This window comes from Globicephala melas, chromosome 2 (genome assembly GCF_963455315.2).
Source record: "Globicephala melas chromosome 2, mGloMel1.2, whole genome shotgun sequence".
Lineage (NCBI taxonomy): Eukaryota > Metazoa > Chordata > Mammalia > Artiodactyla > Delphinidae > Globicephala > Globicephala melas.
In genome coordinates, this window is record NC_083315.2 from 150,634,879 (window position 1) to 150,662,702 (window position 27,824).

At 41.3% G+C, this 27,824-nt stretch overlaps 1 protein-coding gene and 1 long non-coding RNA gene across 17 annotated transcripts in view; one reads left to right on the forward strand and one right to left on the reverse strand.

The window, feature by feature from the left end:
• TTLL5 (tubulin tyrosine ligase like 5) overlaps positions 1–27,824 on the forward strand; it is a 306,774-nt gene that overhangs the window by 34,487 nt on the left and 244,463 nt on the right. For all 16 annotated transcript variants that reach the window (XM_060295064.1, XM_060295066.2, XM_060295069.2 and 13 more), the window contains 6 exons: positions 6,389–6,471; positions 13,245–13,314; positions 13,753–13,837; positions 23,102–23,203; positions 25,015–25,106; positions 25,877–25,984. In XM_060295064.1, coding sequence (XP_060151047.1) covers positions 6,389–6,471; positions 13,245–13,314; positions 13,753–13,837; positions 23,102–23,203; positions 25,015–25,106; positions 25,877–25,984 — 540 coding nt within the window. The remainder of the gene's footprint in view (positions 1–6,388; positions 6,472–13,244; positions 13,315–13,752; positions 13,838–23,101; positions 23,204–25,014; positions 25,107–25,876; positions 25,985–27,824) is intronic.
• Positions 12,732–17,674, reverse strand: LOC132596877 (uncharacterized). The gene is made up of 3 exons (XR_009563171.1): positions 17,524–17,674; positions 14,043–14,132; positions 12,732–12,858 (listed from the first exon to the last, which is right to left on the reverse strand). It is a non-coding gene; the product is annotated as an uncharacterized lncRNA (long non-coding RNA).

Consider the following 27,824-nt stretch of genomic DNA (forward strand, 5'->3'; position numbering starts at 1 on the left):
TGTTCCCAGCTTTATAGGTGAGGAGACTAAGGTACAGAGAGGTTAAGTAACTTTCTGTAAGTTATGTGGCTGCAAATGGTGGGATTAGGATCCAGACCCTGCAGTTTGGCTTCAGAAGCCAGGCTCCTCACCACTGTGCTTTGTGGCCAAGACAGTGGGCGTATGCACACAATGACCATTTCCCAGGACCACCCATGGGAGAAGTCACTTCTGTGAGGAGGATCAGTTATGACACACAGAGAGGACAGCAAGACAGTTTTCTTCTCAATAAGTCCAAGAAAAAGACTTTTCCTGTCTTATAGGTAGAGGAAGCATGGAGAGAGGAAGAGAAATTTTTCTCTAGACTTCCTGACATTTGATTCTTTTAACCTGTTGGACCTAGTGGTCTGGTCTGGTCACGCAGTGCGGTGTTCATCCTCTGGGACTTGCATCAGGAATGGTCACAGGGTCTCTTGCTCCCACCTTGGGGAGGCCATTCTTCTGAGAGCACTTGTTTACCCCGCTGGGACCAGTGGTTGGCAGTTCAGTGTTTGCCCACAGAAGGCTCTGAAATGGGTCAGAGTAGAGTATTCACTAGATGAATTAAGTTAACTTCAAAGCTACAGTGCACTCAAAGCTGAACATTTATAGTTAGGAATTTTTGTTATGGGATTTTTAGCCATGTTATTGAAACCTCCTGTGCCTTAGCTTCCTCCTCTGTAAAATGGGACTGTTACTAGTACTGACATTGTAGTGTTGTTGGGATGTTTAAATACGTTAACACATGGAAAGCACTTGGAGTGGTGCCTGATGGGTACTTAATAAATGTGCAATAATATTTCCTATTTCAAGTTATGTAGAGATGTATTGTTATATAATAAAAGTAAAAAATTGTGTAATAAGCCAACATGATAGCATAAAAATGCTTCAACTAACATGTTAGCAACGTAAAAGCATTCCTGATATGAACTCCCTGCTGTTGAATTCCTATTGAGAAATCAGAGTCCAGAATAATTTCCTAGTAAACACTAAAGGGATATTAAGTTGAAAATTCCCTTTCTCCTCTCTGCTGTCTCTTATTCTGTGGTTCTTCCCCACCCTTTGGAGGCAGTTTGAGGGCTGGATGCTCATTCAGAAGATTGGATAGAGTTAGAGTTCCTCCATGCGTTCAAGCCTGACCTGTGTTTCAGTAGAATTGTTTCTTCAGCATATTTTTTTAAAAATAAATTTATTTATTTTATTTTTGGCTGCTTTGGGTCTTTGTTGCTGCGTGCAGGCTTTCTCTAGTTGCAGCAAGCAGGGGCTACTCTTCGTTGCGGTGCACGGGCTTCTCTTGTTGCGGAGCAGGGGCTCTAGGCACGTGGGCTCAGTAGTTGTGGCACATGGGCTCAGTAGTTGTGGCGCATGGGCTTAGTTGCTCCGCAGCATGTGGGATCTTCCCAGACCAGGGATCGAACCCCTGTCCCCTGCATTGGCAGGTGTATTCTTAACAACTGCGCCACCAGGGAAGCCCCATTTCTTCAGCATATTATTCAAACTCTTACAGTTTCTACATTCTAACAAAAATGAATTCAAAAGGTCAGTAGCACACATAGAATGAATATAGCTGCAACCCAAAGCCACCACATTGAGCCCCAGGGCAGTTATTACAGGCAAATGATGTTCTTCAGTCTGAAAACAAATCCCTCATTGCTGTTGCCTCCCAAAGACCACAGCAGGGACTTATTGTGTGGTAGAAGAGGGACCAGGGAAGATGTGATGGTAAAGAGGAAGCTTCTTGGTTTCAGTCCTGCCAGGATGCCAGTCATTCTTTGCCAGTAGTCCAGAGTCCATGACCTCTACACTTAAATCCACTGGGGAGAAATCCAGCATTAGTAGGTCAGTTGTGTTGCTAAGTTTACATATTAGGGGAGAAACTTGCCTCCTCCTACCACTTCCTCTTTCAAAGAGACATTCCTCTTCCTCCTAAAGTCTGTTTTAAGTTCTCTTCATTTCCTCTGCTGTCCACCTAGCATATTATAACTCAGAAATTCCCTTTTCTCCATGACACTTGTGTTCCTGACCTTCCAGTGCTTGCTTGAGCGCAGACAATAGGATATTTTTGAGAAGGCAAGTGACATGAACAGGTTGGCCTTTAGGAAAATAACTGCATGAAATGAATTGGAGGGAGCAGGGGGAGGAAACACAGTGGTCGCTTTGGAAGTCATAATCCAGGTAAGAAGTGTAGATAGACTGAGCTAGGTAGCTGGAACGGAATGGAGGCAGTGGAAAGAATGGTAGAATAAACACAGTTTACTAAGTGGCTGTGAGTAGTGAGGCAGAGGTCAAAGGTGTGAGTCTGAGAAGCTGGGAGGAGCATTAAGTCTTTAACCAGGGAGTGTAACGAGGAATGTAGAGCAGGGGTCCCCAACCCCCGGGGTTCCTGTTAGGAACTGGGCCGCACAGCAGGAGGTGAGCAGCGGTCGAGCAAGTGAAGCTTTACCTGCCGCTCCCCATCGTCCCCACCGCTCGCATTACCGCCTGAACCACCACCCCTGCCCCCCACTCCCCAACCCCTCGGCCGTGGAACCACGAAACCAGTCCCTGGTGCCAAAAAGGTTGGGGACCACTGACGTAGAGGAAAAGTGTTGAAGGGCAAGAGGAGTGTCACATTTTGGACCTGGTGTGGATTTGAGGTGCCTACAGGCCTCCGTGTGGTGATGTTTTGCAGGCAGTTGTAAAGGCAGTTTTGAGTTCTGGCCAGTTATAGGCTCTGGAAGTTGCAGATATGGAGGTGGATGTTACTACCAAGGAAGGGAAAAAGGAAGAGAAGAAGAACTACAGAGAAATCAGAGGGGAGAGAGACCTTGAAGATATGAGCAAGGGAATGAGGTCCCAGAGGAGGCAGGAGAGGGTTTAGTCAAGAGCCCAAGTAGAAGGGTGAGCTTCAGGAAGCAGGGCGTGTCTCTCCCCTAAAAGGAGAGAAAGAAGGCGGCTAAGTGGTCATCCAGGTAACATTTGAGATGGAGAGGAAAGCAGGTGAGCGGGTTTATGTTACAGATTCCCAGCCTTCTTGGTGAGAGGGTGATGAGGGCACATACCAGGAATGAGGGGCCTAGGGATGGGTTTGGGTGTCTGAGAGGAGCAGAAAGGCATGTGACTAGCCTGTGAAAGAGCCTTTGAAAGGGAACTGATAAGGAACAGATATGAGGATTGCCTGAAGACTCTAGAGAGACCAGCCAAGGCAGATCTCATGAATTTGTATAGCTTTTTGTTCTAATAAGAGAAAACCTGAAATCCATCTCTGTAGAGACCTAGCCCAGAGACCAAACACTGCCTCAAGAGATGTGAAAGCCTGGATACTGCCAAACTGTTCCCAGTAATTAAAATGTGGGGCTTGCAATATACAGACCAGATCTTGCTAGATTCCTGGTGCCACTGTTGCTAGTGTAACCGTATATAGTACAGTCGGAGGTCTGTGACCCCGAAGAACCTAACTAAGGATCTTGCCAACTGCAGCCACTCCCCAGCTGTGGACAGCTTTCTAAGCAGGGAAAAGGAAACAACAAGGAAGGCAGGGTGGCGCCAATATCAGAAAAGCAGAACTTTCCCCCCACGCCCTGGCAGATTTCTGTTTACTTCTCACTGCCCAGAATTGCATCCTCTGGTCATCTTTAGTTGCAAGAGAGACAGAAATAATTCTAAGGAATGAGCAAAACTTTAATGTCAGCCAGTTAATTTCAGATGACTGGATTTCAAAGTAATCAGTAAATTTATAGAATCATAATAGTAGGATTATGAGAGATCTCATAATTCAAATGACTAAACCTCTCATTTTAAAGATGAGACTGGATAATTTAAGCAAATTGCCCGGAATTAGAAAAGTCAGAATTAGAACTCAGATCTTCCTACGCCTGGTTCAATGCTCTTTCCATTAGATTGAGCATGCTGCAACCATAGGACCTGGAAGGCACCAGAAAGAGTTGCAGGCCCTGTCTAGTATATCTTCATCCTGACAGGCTGCCAAGCTCTTTGCCTTGCTTTGCTTCTGACCCACATTTTTGGAACCTGTGAAAGAAATCAATCCTTGTTCTGAAATACAGCAAATCAAGGAGAAAGGCCTAGCATGAAGACACTTTTTTTGATATTTAGAATTTCAAGAACATGATAAAAGTGAAGCACCAGAAACTTCTGATAAGCCTAGTCCACAAAGTAAGATTTATTAAACGCGTTAGATGGCAGAAGTTGCATTTAGCTAGATTTTCCCTGTTCTGAAAACGAGCATTTTCTGCGTCCGTTTGTCACCACAGGGGGTACTGTCTTCAGACAGGTCTGGTCATTTTCTTCGGCATTGCTGTATGTAGCTCCCTCACTTCCTCTTTGTGAGCTCGGTGTGTCTAATTACTTGCTTAGGGCCTGCCTTTCTGCTGTCTTTTCACTTCTGCATGCCCCATACTAGCAAACTGCGTAACACGGGTTGGGTACTTAGAAGTATTGAATGAATGAATGAAGTTTAAAAATTTTTGTAATTTTTTTGTTTTATTTTACTATTAATTGTTCCTTTTGTTCTCAAACTATTGTATCCTCAGAATTTGGGGAAAATGGCAAAATGGAAAAAATATATAAAGTGTATATATATATATACATCTATTCAGTGACTTCAGTTTATAGAGATTTAAATTGTCTTATATTAATATGCCATCTATTGCAGGAATTTAAAATGATGTAAATGATGTAGGTAATATAGTCACGGTACCCCCCAAAACATACAAAACAATAATCAGTGAAAAGCCTTTTTTCTCCTCTTTTCCTCAGTCATCCAGTTCTCCCCAGAGGTGATCAGTGTTATTAGTATTTTTACATATCCTTCTAGAGGTATTCTCTGCACTTACTGGCACATGGCTTGAGTGTGTATGTGAACAGATGGGAGCATACAATACCCAGTGCCCTGCACTTTACTTCGTAACACTCAACAGTCTCTTTGAGCTCATTCCCTCTCTGTTCCTTAATAACATTCTCATTTTGTGTGTCTGCTTAATATTTCATTATGTAGAGCAGGTGTCTGCAAACTACAGCCCTTGTGTCACATCTGGTCCTATGCCTTTTTATATGTATCCCAAGAGCTAAAAATGATTTTTACATTTTTAAATGCTTGAAAAAAATCAAAAGAAGAATAAAATTTTGTGGCATGTGGAAATCATAGGAAATTCAGTGTCCATAAATAAAGGTTTTTGGGGGCCCAGCCATGCCTCTTTGTTTACGTATTGTTTATGGTAACTTTTGAGCTACAATGACAGAGTTGAATAGTTGCATGGCCTGCAAAGCCTAAGCTATTTATTATCTGGCTTTTTACCAAAAAATAGCTTTTGCCAGCCCCTCATATAGATGCAATATAGTGTATTTAATTAGTTGATGGATGTCTTTTGCTATTAAAATGCAACACTGAATAATCTTCTACAAAGAATGTTCCAGTATGTGTGAGTAGGACCAGAGAATACATTCCCAGAAGTGGAGTTGCTCACGGAGTTTTACATTCTGTGTGGCACATGACATTTTTTTCTAATTCTGTGAGGTCACATCAAGGGAAAAAGCAGGGGAGGGTGGCGGAGAGAAGACAAGGAGGTCTTCTTTCTCTCCTGGTGAAATGGTTTGTGGCACCGACACAAATCAAGTTCCTGTTGGGAGGCCTTGAAAAGACAGTTTGGCTCCTATCAGAGGGAGAGTCCTTTGTCTCTGCTTCTCTCTCGTGTCCACTGACCTTCCCTAAGTGGAGGCCGGAGCCATCTGCAGGCCTCTGGGACTCCTCATATTGGTTGTGTGTTTTCTTTTCCTATGACCCAAAGGTATTTAAAGCGTAAACCTGAACCTGCGAAAGGAACAAAAGTAAAGGGCACCTTTTAACCACTCGTCAATTATTGTCCTACCTTTCTACTCACATTGTTTTATTTAAGGCGATTTTTTCTTACAAGCTCAGAGAAACTGCTTGAGGAAAGTAACCATATTAGGGGATCTGGCCTTTGACTCGCGTTGTCACCGTCTGCAGTGTGAGCCTCTGGAGGTCCTTTAGTTAAAGGAGGCGAGGATATCAAAGATTCGTGAAGGTTGTTTGTGACAGTAATAGATGAACATCCCGATATTTGCCTTATTTTGTCTTCATCCTCTCATTCAAGAGGGGAAATGGTGGAAGAAATATATTATGTAATATTGCTGTCTCTTCCTCTCTTTCCTTTCTCTCTCTTTCTCTGTTTTCATTTTTAAGGCTAGTCCAAAAATACAGGTTATTTTAGTTGCTGTCCTCCACTTAGAAATTTGGAAAATTCTTTGGGTACCTGAGTAGATAACTAGTTTTAAAATTTAAGATAATAAACTCATGTCCCTTCTTTCTCTTTGTTTCTTTCTTCCCTGTTTTGTCTCCCAATATTTTGAGCAGATTCATATTCAAAGGACCGGGGACCTTGGATAGTAAAACCAGTGGCCTCTTCCAGGGGGCGGGGTGTCTACCTGATCAACAATGTAAGTATGCAGCGGGTGGCATACTTCGCTCTGTGTTTGTTCTTCCCTGCTTCACCCTTTGTCTTAGCTACTAAGTCTGCATTCAGAAGTGTGATTTGAGGAGGGGTATGAGTCTACTATTCACCTTACTGGCAGTAACCTCCTCCCATGCCAACAGTTACTCTATGGCTAATAAGTCACTTGATTGAATTTGGGGGGAGGGCAGCCTTTGGTGTCAGCAGAAAAGAGGTACTTTTTCTGCTTTCAGCATTCTGCCTTGCTAATTCCTTGGCACTAAGCATTAATTGGTAGCACATACATTTAGTTTCTGTTGTGAGGAGAACTGTGGGTTCCTACCCTCAAGGTCATCAAGCAAATTAACCTTAGTCTGGCATGGCATCCTTGCTGCTCCTGGCCCCCTCCGTCCCCCCTCTTCTTCTTCCTCCTCATCCTCTTCTTTTTTCAAAAGTCATTAATATCTTGATTCTTTGCAAAATCCTCATTAAAAGTTGTTTTTCAGTTGAATACATATACAAAGTAAATGAAATAAAATCCCAACCCCACTCTCACTGGCTAGACTAACAACAGTAGTAACCTAATACAGTTGATTTATGTTTCTTCTTTTCTCAACTTTACATTTTGTTTCTAATTCTCAGTTTGATATTCACTGCACTCATATCACCCCCTACCCTTCCTTCCACATTACATCTCCAGCTTTGATTACTTTTTATTATTTTTATATTTTAAAGGTTTATGATATTTACATTCTCTTCAGTAACTATGATTCAGTTTTTTTGCTTTATCTATAAGTTGAGTAAAAAATTTTAACTCAATAGAAACTTTACAGATGGGAATTCTGAAATTTAACCAATATTTCAGTCTGGGTCTTTGTTCATTCTTCCTCCTGGACCTTTGGTCAGCCCTTTCAATCTGGAAGCTAGTATTTTTCTTTAGTTCAGGAAAAATCATTCATTTTTTGTCTATGCTTCTGCTTCTGGAACTTCTTTTTGAGGCATTCTGGGTGTTTCCTTCATGTCAGCTTTTCTCTCATTTTAAATTCTCTGTCTTTTCCCATCTTTACCTTCTGGATCACCAGTGTGAGCTCTGTCCATTTTATCGTTCATTCCATCTACTGTATTTCTATATTGGCTATCATAAGGTACAAACACTCTTATTTTCTCATTTGCCTTTTTTTTTTCTTTTGTGATAACAGCCTGTTGTTGCTTAGTAGATGCAGTTTGCTGGCGGGTCTTTCTGAGGATACGAATTGAAAGTGTTTTAAAGTTCTCTTTTGTTTCACCAATTTTCATGGGATCGTGGTTTTTTTTCCTGCTGTGGGGTTTTCTCAATTTCAGTGACCTTAGATGTTGAGTCACACTGATGAACAAGACTAGACTGATTCAAATTTTGACAGCTGGCCTGGGTTTCCCCTACTGTTGTGTAGGACTGATTCCCTAATAACATCTCACTGGACAGGAGGCTGACTGTGCTTTGTGTGAGGGCAAAGTGTGTTGAATGTCAGGCCGCACCTTAGGTGGATATGGGTGAGGAAGCGTGCTTCTTCCTTCCCCCTTGCCAAAACAGGGCCTGCCTGATTGTGGATATAAAGGAAGAGTTGGGTGATTTCCTTGTGGGGCGGTGCTACCTTTCCTGTCTCTTCACCTTTGTGTCTGCTGTAGGGATGCAGTGGCCTCAAGTTCCACTGCTCTGTGGGATGCCTGTGCCCACCCGCAGAAGATGTCCTCCCAAGACAGTTGTTAGGTTTCATCCTGAGGGCAAAGCTTTGGTTGCTGGAGAAGAAGGCCTGTTGGCCGCACTGTTTTAAATGCTGTTTGTTATTTAATTAATTATCTGATTCTTGTCCATTGGCTCCCTCTTGCTCTTCGTGTTAGTTCACTGCCAGCATGGAACTTCTCAGAAGTCTCCTTGGGAAGATCACTCTCACCTCTGATATTTGGGGCTGGGCTTCTTCTGCTCTGTTTCCTCAACCTGTTCCTATCTTCTTTCTGTCTTTCAGGATTTCCTTAAACCTTTGGTCTTTTGTTGGCTCCTTTAACTGTTTTCTAGCTTTGTTATCATTTCAGACGTTTAAAAATGTCTACTCTGGGGCTTCCCTGGTGGCGCAGTGGTTGGGAGTCCGCCTGCCGATGCAGGGGACGCAGGTTCGTGCCCCGGTCTGGGAGGATCCCACATGCCGCGGAGTGGCTGGGCCCGTGGGCCATGGCCGCTGGGCCTGTGTGTCCGGAGCCTGTGCTCTGCAGCGGGAGAGGCCACGGCAGTGAGAGGCCTGCGTATCACATTAAAAAATAAATAAATAAAATGTCTACTACGGTGGAACCCTGGAAGGGAAGAGGGGGAGGCGGATATGTCATGTGCGTGGTCGGTACACCATCCCAAATTCCCCAGTTCTCTTTCTTTTCACATGGTCTGAGCTATTTCCTATATGTGCAGAAACTAACTTTCTAAGGGGTCTTTCATATGGGAAAATCCTTAAATTCAGTCTGGACTAAAAACTCTACAGTAAATACTGATGGCCAGACCTTTCATGCTGAAGAAATATAGGATCTGGTTCTGAGGCAGTAGCTATACAGCCCCAAGCCCAGGCTACAAGTTCTGCTACCTGACCCTGGGTCACTCTGGAGGGCCTTTTGCCCTGGGTCTCTTGTGACAGAAGGCACTGCTCATAAGCCTTGGATCTCTCTTTTCTTGTCTCTCTTCTGACCTTGGTGTGAAGGCTCCTGTCCAACAGCTTTTCCTTCAGCTTTGTGCCAGGAGCTCCAGTGTTGTTTGAATCTCATAGACGGCACTAGTTTGGGTTTGGGTTTTAGCTGCCAAATGGAATTGCTATTGAAAGTCAACTGTGGTACAAGTTTGCTTTTTATTTTCTTAGACATGAGTCAAAAAGAATAGGATCTATTCCCAGCTCATCTGGGACTTTTTTCTCTTGGAATGCTCTTTTGCCCTGGTGATTTGTTATTTTAAAACCAACATCATAAAGAATAGAAAAGTTAAACTTTCTTTGGTGGGGCTGAGAACCCCATGCCCTGACTCTTCCCTGGATGCCGCACGCGTCTCATACAGGGGGTGACAAGTCTTTAGAGAATGCACTTGGCAGGCTCTCCTTCTCCCTCCCACATCTCCCTGGGCTGACTCCCTAGAGACCCCCTGCAGAGATCAAAGTACTTGGCAGGACCCTTTGCCTGCCACCTCCCGCTCAGTGAAGCTTTGGAATGAGTCTGATTCTTTGAGGTCTTTGGTGGAAGTGCCAGACAGAAGCCTGGGAAGATGCCAGCAAGCACCAGGGGAGCTGGCAGCATGTGGACATAATGGCAAAATATTCCCACTTTTCTCCAAATCTGGAATTTTATCACCTTTTACCCAGACCTACAAACCATGCAGTTAATACTCTTCTCTCCCTCCTTACACACAAGGCCTAACCATCTCCTCTTTTCCATACCTGGATCCTTTCCCATGGAATATGTGACCCATTAGCCAACTGGATGAAGTAACTCTTTCCAAGGCTGCTGCCTGCTTTCCTTTTAGATTCAAGGGGGAGGGAGAGGGAGTGCTCCAGTGGAGGGTCTGCAAGCAGAGCTAGTGTGAGTGGGTGAGGGATGGGGGAGGGAGGGCAGAGTTAGGTGTGAGGGCCAAATAAAAACATCTTTCCCTGTCTTCCCACGGGAGTGAGGAATGAGAGGGCCTCGTATTAAAAATTCCCCCTAATAGTCATAACCTTTGGAAAATATCTGCAAATAGCAACTTTTACCACTATGAGAATAGGATAAAGGATAGAAGAAGGATTACTTTTACGTAATACTGAAGAGAGAGGAGTGTGAGCTCCTACAGATGGAAGCATCTTGGCTGATTGGAGAACGTGGTCTCTTAATGATGTGCTTTTTAGCTCTGAAAATACAGCATAAAGGAACAGAGTTGTGTTTGCTCCAGCTCCTGCAGTAACCGTGACTAAATGCCATGTTTTCCCAATTTAGTATATTCATATAGAGGAGGGAAAAGATCTGGTGTTTTCTGATTAAGGTATGAATTTGATTTATGGAAGTCAAATTTAGTCATCCTTGTCTCACACATTATTCATGGTAAATAAAATATTAGTGTTTTCTCTGAGATTTTGAAGTATCAGGAGAGTATTTTGGTCACTCTTTTCACTCCTCTATTTGTGAATATAATTCCGTACAGCTCTCTTGTTTCTATTTGTTTATGTTTTCTTAGGTGCTCTCCATTTTTCTCATTGTTCAACAAATATTTAGGGAGTCCCTGTTGTGTGCCAGGTGCTGCCACTCCTTAAAGGCTTTTCAGGAATAGGGATCATCTCCTATTCTTATGTATCTTCATTATAAATCAGTGCACTGCTCTGAGCAGAATGGTGTGTGGCACGTCGTGAGGAATGCTGTTGAGTTGTGGAACTCAGTAAATGGAACCACATAGATACTATTGAGTTTGCAATAATAATACTAACTGATACTTCTTGAGCATCTACTATGTGCCTACCACTCTACCTTCCAAATATAATCTCACTTAGACTTTATGAGAACCCTAAGAGGTAGTTACTATTCCTTCCATAGTAAGTGAAGATTTTAACTCGTCTTGCTGATTCCAGAGCGTGCCCTCTTAACCACTGTACCAGTCTACCTTATAATAACTTAACAGATACCATGAGCTTTAATCTTAAAGTTGAATTAGAAAAATGGATGGGTTTCCAACTTTCCCAACAATTCAGATTCTTGCTTTAGCATACTTGGGAGGGCAATTTGAGCTTAGAATTGACATCATTTAAAATGAGTTAATTGGGGATGGATGAAAAGGAGACAGGCTTGAAGATGTCAAAAATTTCGTTAGTTGCTTATCAGTATATTACACTATACAAAAAAACTGTACTCAAACAATTCTTTTCTTCCTTGAGCTTACAATTTAATTACTAGTGCAGATAGAAATGAGAGGTATAGACCATTGAACAAATACTAAAGTTACCGAAATAATGTAAGAGATTATGTTCTGCATAATTCAAAGGACAAATATATATGATGAGGAAGAGAAGAGAGGAAATGGGCATGGATGTTAGATGTGTCATAGAGTGAAGACCATTACCATTGTAGTCTCTGGTTCCAAGTAGAGTTGGGTGGTTACATATCTGTTGTAGCCTGTAGGTGTTACTTAGTAGAAAAAGAGCTGCAATTGTTTAATTTTAGGTTTGGAAACCTGCAGCTTGCTTCTTTGTACTGTGATTGCATCAGTTCTTACATACTAAGCTGACTCAAAATAGAGATAGTACGTGTGAGAAACTGATCAGGAAATGGTGTGGATCACCAAGTCCAGAGTATGAATCAGTAGTGATGTTGTAGTGTCCGTATGATGCATAGAGATGGCTTGTGAAGTTGTGTTCTGAGTTTGAGATGGCAGCAGTGGGAAATGAGAGAGGAATCTCATTATCTTGACCCCGGAGTTGCTTCTTGTGGTTGTGTGTGATGTTATGGGTCACACAATTATCCTTATTTTATAACTGTAGTACTTGGGATAGCACATGCATTATTATAAAGGCAAACTTTTGGGTCTGGACAGTTATTTTAGGTCAGAACTTGTGAGAAAAGGTGCAAATAGTGCTTAAGAATTAGGCTTCTGAGGCAGACTGCCTGGGTTCAAATGGTGCTCTATCACTTACTAGCTGTGGGACTTTGAGCAGATTCCTAACCCTCTCTGACTCTTCCCTCATCTGTAATATTTGGATGGTGTTATACCTACCATGGGTTGGATGAAGATTAAATGAAATAATACTTGTGAGGGATTAGAACAGTGATGGCACGTAACAAATCTTCAGTACATTTATTAAAATTTTTTTCCTGCAAATGTTAATAGTGTTTCTGTTGTTGCCACTATAGCTATTATCATCACAGTTATCATTATAGCCACTTCCCTTTTGGAGTTCTTTTGTCCTGTATGGATTGTGGTGACTGACAACTGATTTTTCTGTTTTAGTCTCATTTGGAATTGTTCTTCCAGATCTCTTTCCACTCTGCAGCCTCACATCTTGCACTTGTAGGTGTGCTGCTTTGTGTTCTTTTAAATTCTATATATTTGCTGTCCCTCTACTCAAACATCAAACTCTTTGCGAGTAGGGATTGGGCTCTGTGAGGGCAGGGATTGCGTTTGTTTTATTCATCACTGTATCCCCAGTGCCTTATACAATACCCATCATACTCATCATTATTTATTGTATAGACAGCTCTTCTTCATTGAAAAAAGTATTTAAAAGATCTAGTTCATTCTTTACCTGCAGTGGCATAGCAAGCACTATGGAGTGAGTCAGTGAAATATCCATCCCATTTCACAGGGAAAATGCCAGGATCCATTGTGGAAAGATCTGTAAGTTCTCTGAGCAACCTGATGAAAGCCTTCCTGTAAGAATAATGGTAGTATTCTAAAATATCCAACATGCTTTACATTTGGGAGAAAGCAAGTTTTAATTTATTTTTTAAGTAGCTTTTATTTTCTTGGCATGTAAATATTTAATATCATGTATATAAATCTTTAAAGCTGTTTAGGCTCTATCATGAGAGGTGCTGTGTAAATTTTGTTTTCTCCCATTATAATTGGATTCTCACAGTGTTTATGGAAGTGGTGTGTTATATGGCCAATTAATATATGGGTAGCTTAGAGGAAACCTTTTCTTAGAGTTTTAGTTTTCCATATTATCATTTCTAAATGGTTAAGAACTTTGCTTCTTTATTGTAAGTCAGGATTCCTTTGCACTTCTACCTTTCATTTTTCTCTTTACTGAACAGCCAAACCAGATTTCCCTGGAAGAGAACATCTTGGTCTCCCGTTACATTAACAACCCCCTGCTCATAGATGGTGAGTTGTGATTAGGTCTTTGACTGGATTGGGCTAGATCGTACTAAATTTTTTTTAACGTTTTTATAGTCTTCTCTATTAAGTCTTTATTAAGCTAGTGTGGAATTCTTGGCAACTGTGGCTCCAGAGATGAAGCTCGTTCCTTACCTACCTCACGGTATTATTTTGAAGTTGATTTTGACATAATGAAAAAGAAAGTGCTTTATATGTTATAACAGAAACAAATATATATGAAAACTGTACAATGCATGTATGTATATATTTACAATGTATGGTATAATTATTATTTATCCTCAAAAGGGAAGGTGTGTGGGCAGTGTATGTTTCATGGGGAGAGGAGGACTGTCTTTCATATTTCTTTGTTACATTGTACTATTCTTTCTGTAACAGAAGACAAATGAGCTTAGCTTTTCCTGTGTACCCCAATTTTTTTTCCAGATTTCAAGTTTGACGTGCGCCTCTATGTGCTTGTGACTTCCTATGATCCTCTTGTCATCTATCTCTATGAAGAAGGACTGGCTAGGTAAGAGACCTTGAGCTGAGGGTGTTTATTCGAGTTGACCCATTAAAGAGTGTATTAAGATCAGGTTGTTTTTTCTGTTGTATTCAACTCAGGAAAATAAGAGTGTCCCCAGATGGGCTTCAGATTACAGAAATCAGTCTTATCACTTCACAGTCTCTCTTGCATATCCACGCATATGAACAAGCATTTGTATGTAAACACACACCTTTCCCAGCAGGGATCCAGGGTCACATTGTATTTTCATGCAATGGCAATTGGTATGAAGATCCTAGGGCCACTGTTGTTCACAAATGGTCTAAAAAGGAAAAAAAAAAGAAATCTTTCATGTGTATACCTGTTATATACCAAGCATTTATTTTAATGCTCACAACAACCTTAAAGTCATGCATTTTTGCAGTTGCGGAAACTGAGGCTTTGCGTAAGGGAACTTGAAATCACTCCCCTGAGGTCTCCAGCAGGTGGATAGTGGAGTGGGAATTTGAACCCCTGGATCTGACTCCAGAGCTGAAGGCTTGAGCTGTTTCATGCCCTCTTGTATCTAGGGTGGACATTAGCTGCTTTTTTTTTTTCACCTACAAGTCTGTAATATATTTTACAGTGATTTTATATATATATATATAATATATATATATAATATATATATATTTCTGTTTTTCTTGAGGTACTTCTTAAGTTTTAAGGTAGTGTGACTTACAAAATAAAGTTCAACTTATAATAATTTGAATTTTCATTTCCCATATCCATAGGATTTTACAGGTGACAGTGTTTTTTTTAGACCCTTTGAATTGTTTAAAATAAGTATATAACTTTGGTGTGCTTGTGTTCTTTTCTCTCACAAAGCTAATATATATATATATATATATATATATATATATATATATGTATTTCCCCCACAAAACTTATATATCTATTTTACCAAAGAACTCTGAAGTTCTTTTTATGCATAGTTTTTGTATAGAGCATAGCAGTTTAGGAGGTGGTTTGCATCTGTAAAAAGCATGGCCTATATATGTTTCTGTATTTTAGGAAATGTACATCAAAGATGGGAAATACCGTGGATAAAAGAAGGCTACATATTTAGGTGTAGGTGCTTTGAGACATATCATTGTACTCTGACAGCTGTTCTTTTAGAATTGGATTTCAATTATTTTAATTATTTTTTAGACTAAAATTTTTTAATGCATCGTGTGACTAGAGTCAGAGGGTGAGAACAGTTAACCAGATTCTACCTGGTTGAGCTATGTCTTGCCTTCACCTCTAGGTGGCAGTGACAGCATCTATAAGCGTGGTCACATTCTTAACTAAGATTTGAGTTTGAACCCTGGGAACACTGAAGGCCACGGAAGCTCCCTAGTTCAGGCCTCTGGTTCCTTGAAAACTGAGGAGGGAGAAAACTAAAATATTTCTCAGTTTTTAGTTAAAGGGCTGAACCAGGTATCTGGGCACAAACTACTAATCTAATCAGATTTTCATCGGAAAGAAGTTTTCTGTAGTGTTTTTAGGCACATGTGCTCTCATATTTTGAAGTATAGGGATAAAAGCTGAGTCTCCATATTATCTAGAGCAAAAAGAAGGTGAAATAAGGCCTCTTACTTCTGCTCAGATGTATAAGATGCTGAGGATTTTCCATTTTGTAATATGAGATGTATCATGAGTATGAATATGAGTATCATGAGCTCCTTCACCCTTCTCCCTCCGCTCATCCTCAACCAGCTTGTCTCCTGTACCCTTCTCGGAAACCGATTATGTCCTGCCATGAACTGGACTTCTTTTTTTTTTTTTGCGGTACGCGGGCCCCTCACCGCTGTGGCCTCTCCCGCCGCGGAGCACAGGCTCCGGACGCGCAGGCCCAGCGGCCATGGCTCACGGGCCTAGCCGCTCCACGGCATGTGGGATCCTCCCGGACCGGGGCACAAACCCGTGTCCCCCGCATCGACAGGCGGACTCTCAACCACTGCGCCACCAGGGAAGCCCTGAACTGGACTTCTTGAATAGGGAAAAGACCTCAAGTTTATGCTTACTGTGTCTCAAGGATATCATAGCAATATGTTCTGCAAATTATTCCAAAGGTATTTCACCCACAGTATTAATAGCCCTTGCTATTGGTAAAATTCGGCATTGTTTTAAAGCCTCAATGGCTCAGATGCAAAATGAGAACAATACTAATATTTATTATAGAACTTACTGCAGATGTGCTAGTGCTTTGGCTATTGGCTGTGTGTTGGAAGTCAGAACCCACTGAATTGAGTAACTCTTCTCTTGCCTTCAGCAGGAACTGAGTATATATATTTATATATTTTTAAAATGGATGCTCTTTCTTAGAATAATTTGGAAAACAAATTTTTAGAAATTTGGATTAAACTGTGAAACAAAAGAAAAAGAATTTTCAGGGTTTTGGCTATTTTACCTAAAAGTATAGGCGAATATAAAAGCTTTACAGTAGTACATTATGACAGGCTATTAGCCAGTCCTGCAAGGGGTGCATTGCTCTGCACAATAACTTCCATGTGCCTAAGTCCCTGTGTCTTAACCACTGTGTGTCTTGGCACTCATCTCCTGCTTTTTAATCCTCAGAAGCCATTCGACTGTGTCATTACTTTCAACAATAGTCTACAGCATCTCCAGATCTGCAGCCTCTAGTAATCTTGGGTCACGTTTGTTTTAAATAGACATTACTGAAGGTAATCAGTTTGGGATGAGATCACTAGACCATTTTACTTTGAGGCTCAAAAAGGAAAACCATAATCTTTCCTAAAGAGACAGAACTGGTGGCAGTGTAATTGGTTTCCTTCTTCAGAAAAGAAGGGTCTTATCCCATATCACTTCTGTTTGGGGCCTCAGAATGCATGTTTAATGACAGAAAGATTAAGTTGATTTCATAAGACGGTTCTGTGAAGTAAGAATTTTGTGTAAATTCTTTACTTTCTTAAATTTACTAAAGAAAAAGACCCTAAATAGTTTCTTTCTAGATTAATCATTTCAGTTGTCCTTGCTTTATTAACATAGGAAGTAGAAAGACTCTCGTTATTTTCTTATACGTGGGCACAATATTGAGACATTTTAAAAAATTGTCTTAGTGGTGTTTGAGTCCAGTGTTTTGCCCCTTCCTACTTTTTGAGTTTCACGTGTATGTTACTGTTTTACACCAGCAGGGGGCGCTCAAGTTTCCAGAGAGGGGTGCTTTTCTCTACCAAAATGGTGTAGGGTTTTTTTCCTGACAGAGGTGGAATCCAAAAAGACTTTGTTCTGGATTTTACAGTTTTAGGTGGATCCAGTATGTGGTCTAAATGATTTGACGAGGCCCTTTTTTGAGACAAAGCTAATAGCCAAATTTTCACTGAAACAGGAAAAATTAAAAGTTGAAAAAAATTAAAACAAAATTGAGTTGAAAATCAAATGTGCTATCATATTAGAGACCCAAAGATAGGTAGCACTGTCAGCTGCAGGGAAATGAAAGTGCCCGTCCAGAGAACTGGGAGAGATCCATCGGCACGGTGGGTTGGGAAGATGGGACACTGAGAAGGCCCGGGTCAGGGACCGCCTCTCTTCTACTCAGCCATATTATTCAGTGGAAATTCAGAAGAGATCCCAAAGCATTTGTAATGCCTCTGCCTTCCTCCCCACCCCCAGTTACTTCTTCAGTAGCCTTCCTTGCTAATTAACACTGGCTCCGCAGGGATATTTACCTTTTCTCTGCTGGATTCCTGTGGTTTTGAAAGAATTCAGGTACTTGCCGGTTGCCAAGGAATTCAGATTACCTCACAGGCTGCACACTGTCCAGAATCTGCCATAGCAGCAAGAGGGGGAAGAGACACCAACAAGGGGAAGAAACCCCTCTCCAGTGCTCATTGTCACCCTCCCTGGCAGGCCCTTGCTGTTTGTGAAGTTTGAGTCATTTCTGGCTCTGAAGACCAGGGGATCAGGCTGGTAATCCCCTCCCAGACGGCTCCGCAGGGCGCTGCCTAGTCACTGCAGCACTTTGGCAGTCTCCCGGCCGCAGCTGGCTGACAGCAGATCAGAGGGCTCTTGGGCCTCTTGTTCTCTTCCATAAGATTTTTCTGGGTCAGGCCAGGATGAAACCCAGTGGCTCCTGGCAAGGCTGCCTGAGGTGCTGTCTCTTCATCCTCCAGGCCTTTCTGGCGCTGAATGGTTACACCTGCTGAAAGATAACACATGTGCCACAGCCAGGGTCTCCTGAGAGTTGGCCTCCCTTACTTTGTACATTTGTAGTGAATGTTTGTTAGAACATGTAGCTATCAAAGCGGGGTTGGGGGGTTCGGTTTAACTGTCCTACATCTAGACTCTCCGTAACTCTGACTATGGTGTCGTATTCATAGAAGAACAAAGTCGTTTTTGAACGGGGGAAGAGAGTTCCAAAGACCCCACTAACTCTGCTTTCCTTCTTGTTTGAGTTCCATGTTGGTAAAGTTCCTGAACAAGCAGCTCAGCTGTAGTTTCGGTTAGTGCTTATCAGGTACCTACTGTATGTCTAACATTGAAACCCTTCCTTCACATCACATTCAAGAGTTTGAGACAGTTATCATCATTGTATTGACTCTCACTGAGAAACATTAGAAAGCAAAAAGGAAATGTAGTTTTTGATTTAAGAATTTGTCAGAATAAAGGTTATCTATATATATCTTAATGTGGCAAAAAAAGAGAGAAAAGGGCATAGCATTCTCTGTTCATCATAGGTGGTGAAATAGAGCTCAGGGTTTCAGATTTACAAAGAAAGTAGGAACCCCCCCCATTCCTTTGTTCTTTTTTGTTTGTTTGTTTGTTTAAAGGTCAAGGCTATGAAATTCTGTCATGAGAGCTTTTCCTAAATCTTGATTTCATTAAGAGGGAGGTTCAAGACTTAATTCATCGTGTAAATTTCAGTATGTGTTAGGAGCAGTGTTTGCAAACTTGGTTGTGGGCTACCTAGTAGAGAATTACCTCTTTTAGGTGTTTCTAATAAAGAAATTGTGTTGAAGCTTTCAGACCTAAATAGGGTGAAATTTGATATGTGAAGATCTAAATCACAAGTCACAAACTTAAATGCTTACAAGGACATTCACTGAAAAGTTTGGCCCAGTGGAGACTGGAGAACCAGAGATCACATATCCCACCTAAAGGGTATTTACTATTCATTGGCAGCAAGTCATTGATATGTGGTAGTGCTGTGGTCTGGATGCTACCTCCCGAGTTCATATGTGGAAATCCTAACCCCCAAGGTGATGGTATTAGGAGATGGGGACTTTGGGAGGTGATTAGGTCATGAGGGTGGAGCCCTCATGAATATGATTAGTGCCCTTTAATATAAGAGGCCCTGGAGGGATTCTTTACCCCTTCCACCCTGTGAGGACACAGCAGGAAGGTGCTGTCTGTCTGCCTGCATCTTGACCTTGGACTTCCAGCCAACAGAAATAAATTTCTGTTATTTGTAAGCTACACAGTTTATGCAGTTTATAGTATTTTGTTACGGCAGCCTGAATGGACCAAGACAGGTGGTATTGCCAGATCTTCTGGTTTTTTAAGGGAGGCTGAAAAATCTAGATTTTTATTGAGAAACTTTTGTTTGTAAACTTTCGATTTTGAAACCATTTCAAAGTTATGGGAAAGCTGTAAAAATAGTATGAAGAACTGCCTTTTAACTTTCCTCTAGAGACCACAGTCAAATTTGGCCATCTGTCCTGATAATGTTCTGTATAACAGAAAGCTCCAAATCCAGGATCACATGTTATATTTAGTTGTCAAGTCTCTTCAGTCTCCTTATATCTGGAACATTTACTCTGTCTTTTCTTGACTTTCATGACTTCAGCATTTTTTAAGATTTAGGCCAGTCATTTTTGTAGAATGGCCCTCAATTTGTGTTTGTCTGATATTTTTTCATAATTAGACTGAGGTTATGTATTTTTGGCCAGAATGTCACAGAAGTGATGCCATGTTCTCATTGCATTAGATCCGATGGTACATGATAACTATTTAGTGGTGTTTGAGCACTTAAGACAATGTCTGGCAGATTTCTCCACTGTAAATTTACTTTGTTTTCCCCTCTGTAATTAATAAATATCTTATGAAGAGATACTTTGAGACCATGTAAAATCTCATTCTTCATCTCACTTTCACCCAACAATTTTAATATTCATTGATGTTTCTTGCCTGAATGAATTATTACTGTGATGGTTGTGGAATAATGATTTTCTAATTCCATCATTTCTTTTACTTTTATTATTTGGCATTTTACTCCCAGGAAGAGTTTTCTCTCCATCCTGTTCACTTATTCATTTGTTTATATACACCAATGTGGACTTAAGGATTCCTGTGTTATTTAATGGGTTGTAATCCTTTACTATCGTGATTTATTTTGATGCTCAAATTGTCCCAGATTTGGCCAATGGGAGCCCGTTTAAGCTGACTTTTGTGTCCTTCTGACATGTCCCCTCATTCTTTGAGCACAAGATATTTCAGGCTCATCTTCTTTCTCTGTCCCAGCCTGGAATCAACTATTTTCTCCAAGGAGCAGTGGTTGCTTTTAATGGAGGATAGTGTTTAGACATAGAGATCCAGGTGCTAGATATGCTTATTGTTCTGGGGTGTCTCTGCTATCAGGTCCTTGCAATGGACATACCTAGGAAATACGTGTACAGATATACGTACATGTACACATACATACACATTTACATCTATATTTATTTCTGTATCTCTATATTGAAAATCAGGAGTTCATACAAATACCTCCAATTCTAGCTCAAAACTACAGCATTCATTCTAGCTTTTTCCCTTTCCATATTTTTTATCTTTTTTCCAACAGTGAGAAATCTGACTTCTATTATCTTCAACATATTTATTTACTCAGTTCCCTCGTATGTAGCCAGTCTCCCAACCTCCCTGTCACTACCCCATTCAGATGCCCTCCTTGTGTGGACTTTGACCCTTGTGGGGCACCACCCTGCTTAGATAACCTCCTTGTACTGCCTCTGGGCTGCCTTCCTGTCCTGTCCACCGTCTTCCTCACATGGGCCCTGGCTGCCACTGGGCTTCAGGAAGGAAGGTCTGAATTTTAAATGCTGGCCAAGTTATTCAAGTTTAAAAGCAAAAAACAACCTTTGTAGGTTAATCAGAACTTGATTAGTAGGCCAGATCTAAGACTAATGGGACCTCTGATCTAGAAAATAAGAAGAAAATGTTGTAAAATGGTGATCAGAGCTGAATGTGGTTTGTTTAATCCAGATTTTAGTGAGAACCATAAGCTCTTCCTGCGTTAGGAGGAAAGATGAGCATATACACCTGCCTTTCCTCTACATGGTCTTCTGCATCCCTTGTTCAGCTGACTGAAATAAAGAGTGTAGCACTTTTGCCCTTTTGGGTAACTTTTCCACTGAGCTTAGTTTTTTGTTTCTGTTTTCTCTAATTCTTACTTCTTCTTATACTTAGAAGAACTGTAACGTTAATGATCTTGTCCTTCCTGAGTTTCAGAATATAAATGTCCCAGCTAAAAGGAAGACTAGGAAGATGAAAATTTATTTTTTTTAGAGATGCAGTCCTATTGAAAAAAGGAGGATAAGAATGACTGATGTGTTGGGTACCAGTTTACAGTTAACTGCCAGGCCTTTGCCAGTCTTTTCATGTTGACCAAATTAGATCAGGTACTTGTATTTAAAAGAGAAGAAAAACCTCTTTCTCTGAAGCAGAACCTTTTCCCTCCCTCTAAATCATTATTTTGGGGGAGAGATGGCAGGTGGTATGTCACTGTGAGGTAATGTCTGGTTGAGGCAGGCAGCCTCTGTGAGGCCTGCCTGGGCCCCCTTCGCATTTCACAAGAATTCAGAGAATGACTATTTCCCGCTTGATTGGAGGATCTCTGACGAAGGAAGATTGGGATGTATAGGTAAGGTTTACCCACCACGGAGTGACATGGGTGAAGTTAAGCGATAACTGCCGGAAGTTTCTGGAAAATCTGAGGTCCTTCTCATGCATAGACGTAATGCTCATCAGACTCTTGCCCCTTAGCCATACATGCCTGGTCAACATTTTCTCTTTGTCCACATCCTTCTTCCTGGCCTCATGTTTGTTTATTTTAGTTTTGGGGTTTCTTTTTTGGTTTGTTTTTTTTATTTTTCCTTTTTCCACTCTTCTTTCTTTGGCTCTTGTAGATTTCTGGTACAGGGAATTAGGGAGCAGAGATAGTGGGTGAATGAGAAGAAATAGAGGAGAAGAAAAATTTTAAATGCTGCCCTTCAATGTGGTAAAAATTCACGTTGACTTCATAGTCTGAGTAAGCACATGTAAATAATTTGTAAATCATGTGAAAATAAACTTGTGGCCTTCCAGGATTTTTTTTCACACACTTGGTTGTGCCTCTGGGGAAAACCACTTTAGCGAAGGGTGATACGGTTAGCGTGGTATGTAAACAGGGTGATATTTACCATAACCGTTCGCCTCGAGTGTACTTTTGTTGATGCTGAGCATCACTGGAAAGTTTTCTCTTTCCTCGGCTACTTCCTTCAGAGGCACATATATTTTATACTTCGGTCTTCTTTTGACAACAGTCCAGGATATCAAATTGCTGCTCTGTTTTCAGTGGGCTCCGTGTTTAATCCCCCTTTTCGCCGTCATTCCAAATTCAGGAATTAATCCACTCTACACTCGTATTTATGCTGTTCTGCAGACTTAGGCTTTGTATGCTGTTAATGCTGCCATTACTGTTCTCTTAATTTTATAGATCAGTTCTGTTTTTTCCTATGGATGTGAGTTCTAAGTCTTTATATTATTATGCTGTCCTTTTTTTCTTTTTGCATAATATTTTCCATAGAATGCTTTAGTACCAGGCACTGTGTAGGCACTCAGGTGTTTCTTGACAGGCTAATGTCCCATCATCCACAGCATCCTATACACGGTTTCCTTGACTGTGAATAACTTTGTTTTCACTTTTCATCTTTCCTATCCGTCTAAGGTTCTGTATCAAAAAAGCAGCATCTCGTGGTTAAGAACGTGGGTTTTGGAGTCAGTGTGATTTGGGGCAAGTCACTTAATCTTCCAGATCATATTTTAATGTTCATATCTGTTTTAAAAATTAGACATAATGGTACCTCCTTCAGAGAATTGCTTTAATGATTGAATTAAATGTGATATTGTACATGAAACACTTAGCGTGGGGGTTGGCACTTAATAAGCACTCAGCATTTGAGGAGGATGCCACCTCCCTGCATTAACATCTCATTGATCCTGTATTTTATCGAAGCCCTGTTCCTGACATTTAACCTGTGCCTTTTCTTTCAGGTTTGCCACCGTACGATATGACCAAGGAACCAAGAATATTCGGAACCAGTTCATGCACCTGACCAATTACAGTGTGAATAAGAAGAGTGGAGACTATGTCAGGTACTGGCTGCGCCTGAGCCAGGAGCCAGGGAAGTCGGTCTCCGAGGCAGACATTGGAGAAGTGCAAAGTTAACTTGTTGCACTGGAGGAAAACTTTACGCTCATATCCATGTAACTTAGAGCTATTGGAGTCATTTCATGTAGTTTTGAGGCTTACCTGCTACAGCTTCTCTATTGCTTGCCCACCTACAATGTCCCCTTTCTCCACCAATATATGCCTTCCTTCCCGAGTTTCGTCTGCCTCATTGTCAAGTTCCCTCACTTGACTTAGAGGTAGGAATTTTATAGGCATATGGAACTTTTCGAAGTCAAGAAATTAGGTCATTTCAGCACTTGGCAAAATGTATCAAAAGCTTCAAAAATGCTTGTGCCCTTTGACCCAGTAATTCTATTTCTAGGAGCTTAACCTTAAGAAATAAAGGACTTATACACAAGATTAGAAACAAGAATGTGCATCACTGTACATTGTCAGGTGGAAAAAGCAAGTTACCACACAGTACATGCAATTTAATTTCTTTTTTGAATATGTAAGATAACTAAAGCTGTTTTTCCCCCCCGAGGGGGTGTGGGAGAGAGAAGAAAACTAGAAGGATATATCTTAAAATGTTAACAGTCTTTAACTATAATGGATGGGATTTTGGGTGGGGGATGTCTGTCTTCTTCTTTGTACTTTTATGTTATTTCCTAAGTTTTTCTAAAAGAAACACTTTTATGATCGGGGGAAAAAACGTTAGGAATAAATTAAATAAAAAAAGAAATGAGGCCATCTCAGAAAAAGATTCAGTGGAACGGAGTACCAGCCCAGCTGTGTGGAAATATTCTTTCTGCTGTGTTTTCTTTCATCCTGATAATTTTGCCAGAAACTGGAAAAATAAAAAAGAAACCCAAACAGTTACTTTCTACTCAGACTAAAAATAGGTGCCTAGAAGGTCCAAGGAAAAAAAGAAAGGAATCTGGAAGTGATGGCATAGTTGCCGAAGCTATATAGATTTCATTGCGTGTCCTGTGACCGGTGTTAGGAATTGGTTGAAGATGCAATATCTTGCACTTTGGAAGATGAGCAAAGATGCAGCTGGTGGGTTGCGGGGTGGTGATAGGGAATAAGGGGGCAGCTGTAAAATACAGGTTTCAGATTGCAAGACCCTTCCAACAATCTGGGAATGTGCCCTGTTTGCCACTTTGTTGCTGTAGTGGTGGTGTACTTCATTACTTCTCTTGTTGCTCTAGTGCATTCTCCCTTGGGTGATACCTCAAAAGGTATCCAAAAAAGCCGTGTCTATCACTAGATAGAAGGGAGCTCACTTCAGAGGCCAGCGCAGTTCTGTCCAGGGTTAACTCATTAAAATGCTGCGCTAGATTAGCTTACTAGCCCATCTAGACTCAGTTCTGGTCTGAAAATGGCATTAGAGGCCGGTTTGTGGGCTCATGTGACATTTACCTCAAAGACAAGGTTAGTATCCCCAAGCATTTCAATGTGTTAATGTTTTGTAGCCATTCTTAAATTTGTTTACATTCTTTCACAAATTTCTTCTACTGGTTCATGATGCATAATTGTTTGGTTAAGGAGGAATTTGCCTTCCTTTCCCCTACCCACCTCATTAAGGCAAGTTATATGCATTTTCATTTCAATGGAAGAAACTGGTACAAAAGCGTATATGACAAAAAGGACCAAGAAAAAGTGGGTGAGTGGAAGTCAGCAAAGGGAATATTTTTCTAAAGACCGATAAGGAAAGAAGGCTATTTGTAAAAAATCTTGTTTCTAGAGCCAGGCCTAGTTGCATATGTGACATTGATCCATGAATTTGTTTTAGTTGTGATGATCCGGAAGTGGAGGATTATGGGAACAAATGGAGCATGAGTGCTATGCTTAGGTATCTGAAACAGGAAGGCAAAGATACAACTGGTGAGTACCAGGGCTTTTTCCTTTTTGACTTCTCTTCTTCGTATAACTGTACTATTATCTCTAACCAGGAGTCATTCTCTCGAATTCTAATAGTGTTGCTGAGATGTCTGATGGGATCATTGTTCTTGGTGTTAATTTTTCCTGCCCTTTACAAGATGGAGAACAACAGGCTTACTTACCATGGCTCCCCAAATCCCTTCTCTTGTTTCTAGTTTGGAAGACAACTTTTTCCTTTAGTTTTTAGGGAATTTATCCTTCTTGAATGTCGAACTGCTCACTAAAATATGGTCAGCTTTTTACATAACAAATTGTCTATCTCCATATTGGCCCTGAGTTCACATTTTCCTAAGGCAATCTCTTTCATTCCTGCTTGATGAATTGGAGAATGGACAGTGTCAAGTTTGAGTACAAAGGCTTGGAATCAAAATGGACACTGTCGCTGAGCCTTGAGCAGAATGGGAAGCAGTGTGCCGAAAGGCCTATCTCAGTCCACAAAGGGAAGGGTGAGAGGAGGAGAGTGAGAAGCGGGGAAGGCTCCTTTTCCAGTCTGTGTCTATCTCTTGTCATAGGAGACCACTTGAGTACATCCCCCAGCACCTCCATTCTTGCCTGTGTCCCTCTGTTCACAGACATGCCTTCTCCTGGAGCACCCATTTGTAAGACTGCCACATGGAGACTTCTTTGAATGAGCACATGTGCTGTTATAATTATATTGTGTTCTGGAATCCAGTCCTAATCCATGCATTATAGTGGTTTTTTTTCTTTTGTAGCATTGATGGCCCATGTAGAAGACCTGATCATTAAGACTATAATCTCTGCTGAACTAGCTATTGCCACAGCCTGTAAAACTTTTGTTCCTCATCGCAGCAGTTGTTTTGGTAAGGAGACTCAAGAAGCTTAACATATTTTGTGAAAAGGGGCTTGGGAAATTGGGATGGGATACTGGGGTAGAGAGGCTTAGTGATTCTACAAGAGTAAAAGGTATGTGGTGGACTTTTATTTCTTTCTAAACTCACGTAGCGTATGAAGAGGCCGGTGGTGAACTTAGTTGGAGGTCCCCTGAGGACTAACTAGCTTTCGGTGTGGGAAGCAGGGATTGTAACTAAAGTGTGGGTCTCTTTGTCAGAGTGCAATCAGAAAAAGTCTGCAACGGACTGTACAGGAATCCAGCTCTAACAAATATATTCCAGAGCTCTTTGGCAGCCAGACTGGGAACTGTTCCAAGAAGCTCTGGCTGGTACCAGTATGTGCTTTCTCCCATTTTCCAATGGCTCCTCCTTTTTGTTTTAGTCTTCTTTCTGGTGGGTTCCCCACCCCCACCCCTTCTTTCTTCCCTTCCTCTTCCTCCTCCCCTTCTCTTCTCTCCCACCCCTAATTCCCTATTTGCACAGAGAAGGAGTAAGAAGCAGATCACAACTACTGGACCAGGAAGCCTGTTGCTCACTGACCGGCTAGTTGTGACTGTAGCACCGAGGGTGCCTGCCCCCGTTTGCTGTCTGTGTGGATGTGAGTCCTTAGTGATTGCTGGTATGCATGTCTGTGCAGTCACACAGGCTTTCAGCAGGTGGCAGGCTGTGTTAGTAAAACACAGTAGGGTCATTGATGGGGGGATAATTAAAGGAATACAGTAGGAGACAGCGTAACAGAGAAGTAAAGAACATGGGCTGTAGAGCCTGACAGACTTAGTTTGAGACCCATTTGTACCCCTTATTAGTTTTCTGATTTTCAGCAAGTTACTCTAATCCTGTTTCCTCAACTATAAAATGGCAGTAATGATGGTTCCTACCTTCTAAGTGTACCTTGAAGGGCAAATGAGATGACGTACGCAAAGCACTATTTGTACTCCATAAAAAGTTTTTTTTATTATTTTTATAATTAGACATTATAATTCTTGATCTCTTTAATCGATTATCATAACAGCTTGTACTTGAGGGGCACTAAACAAAGGGAAGTGTTGAGACTCTGAATAGAAGATGGTAGATAAACCAGGACCTAAAATTATACAGGCAAAGAAGAGGTTATGATATGTGTATATCTTCTTAAAATGCAAATATGTTCATGTCTTCTAAAACCCTTAAATGGCTCCCTAGACTTAACTTGTAAATAGATACTTGATAGGACTTCAGAGCTTCCAAGGATCTGACCCCAGCTGACTTTTCTAGAATTCCATTTCCCCTCCTACACCTTAGAATCCAGTGGTGCCACTGAGGACTCCATGCCTTTGTGCCTCTCTGTAGGTCCTGCAGTCCAGCTAGACTCTGCCCCTGTCTGCCCTACACACTCCTCTTTATATTCTTAGACTCAGCTTGACGTCTCCTCCAGGAACGCTTGCCTAACAAAGTGCCCTGTTGCGTCTCCTCTGTCCTGCTGTTCTGTGCTTGTTCCATTATGTTCTCTTCCTACCGGTAGTCACTGAGCTTATCGTCTTGAATTCTTAGTAGTCATTGTGTCTCCCCTTCCACTCTCACCCTGTTTCTGCCGAACCAAACCTTTTATCATCTCTTTTCCTAACCCTTTGCCTTTGCACCTGCTTTATCCTGTGCCTGAAATATCTTTCTCATGTTACTTTACCTAAAAGATAACTGACATCTTTTCAAGATAAAGTCAAGTATCACTTCTTCGGTGACGTTTTCCCTAAGTCTTCCCATCAGAGTTAGCCACCTCGACCCCAGCACTCTGTTCAGTCTCCAGCGACGCCTGCATGTCCTTTAGTTCCTG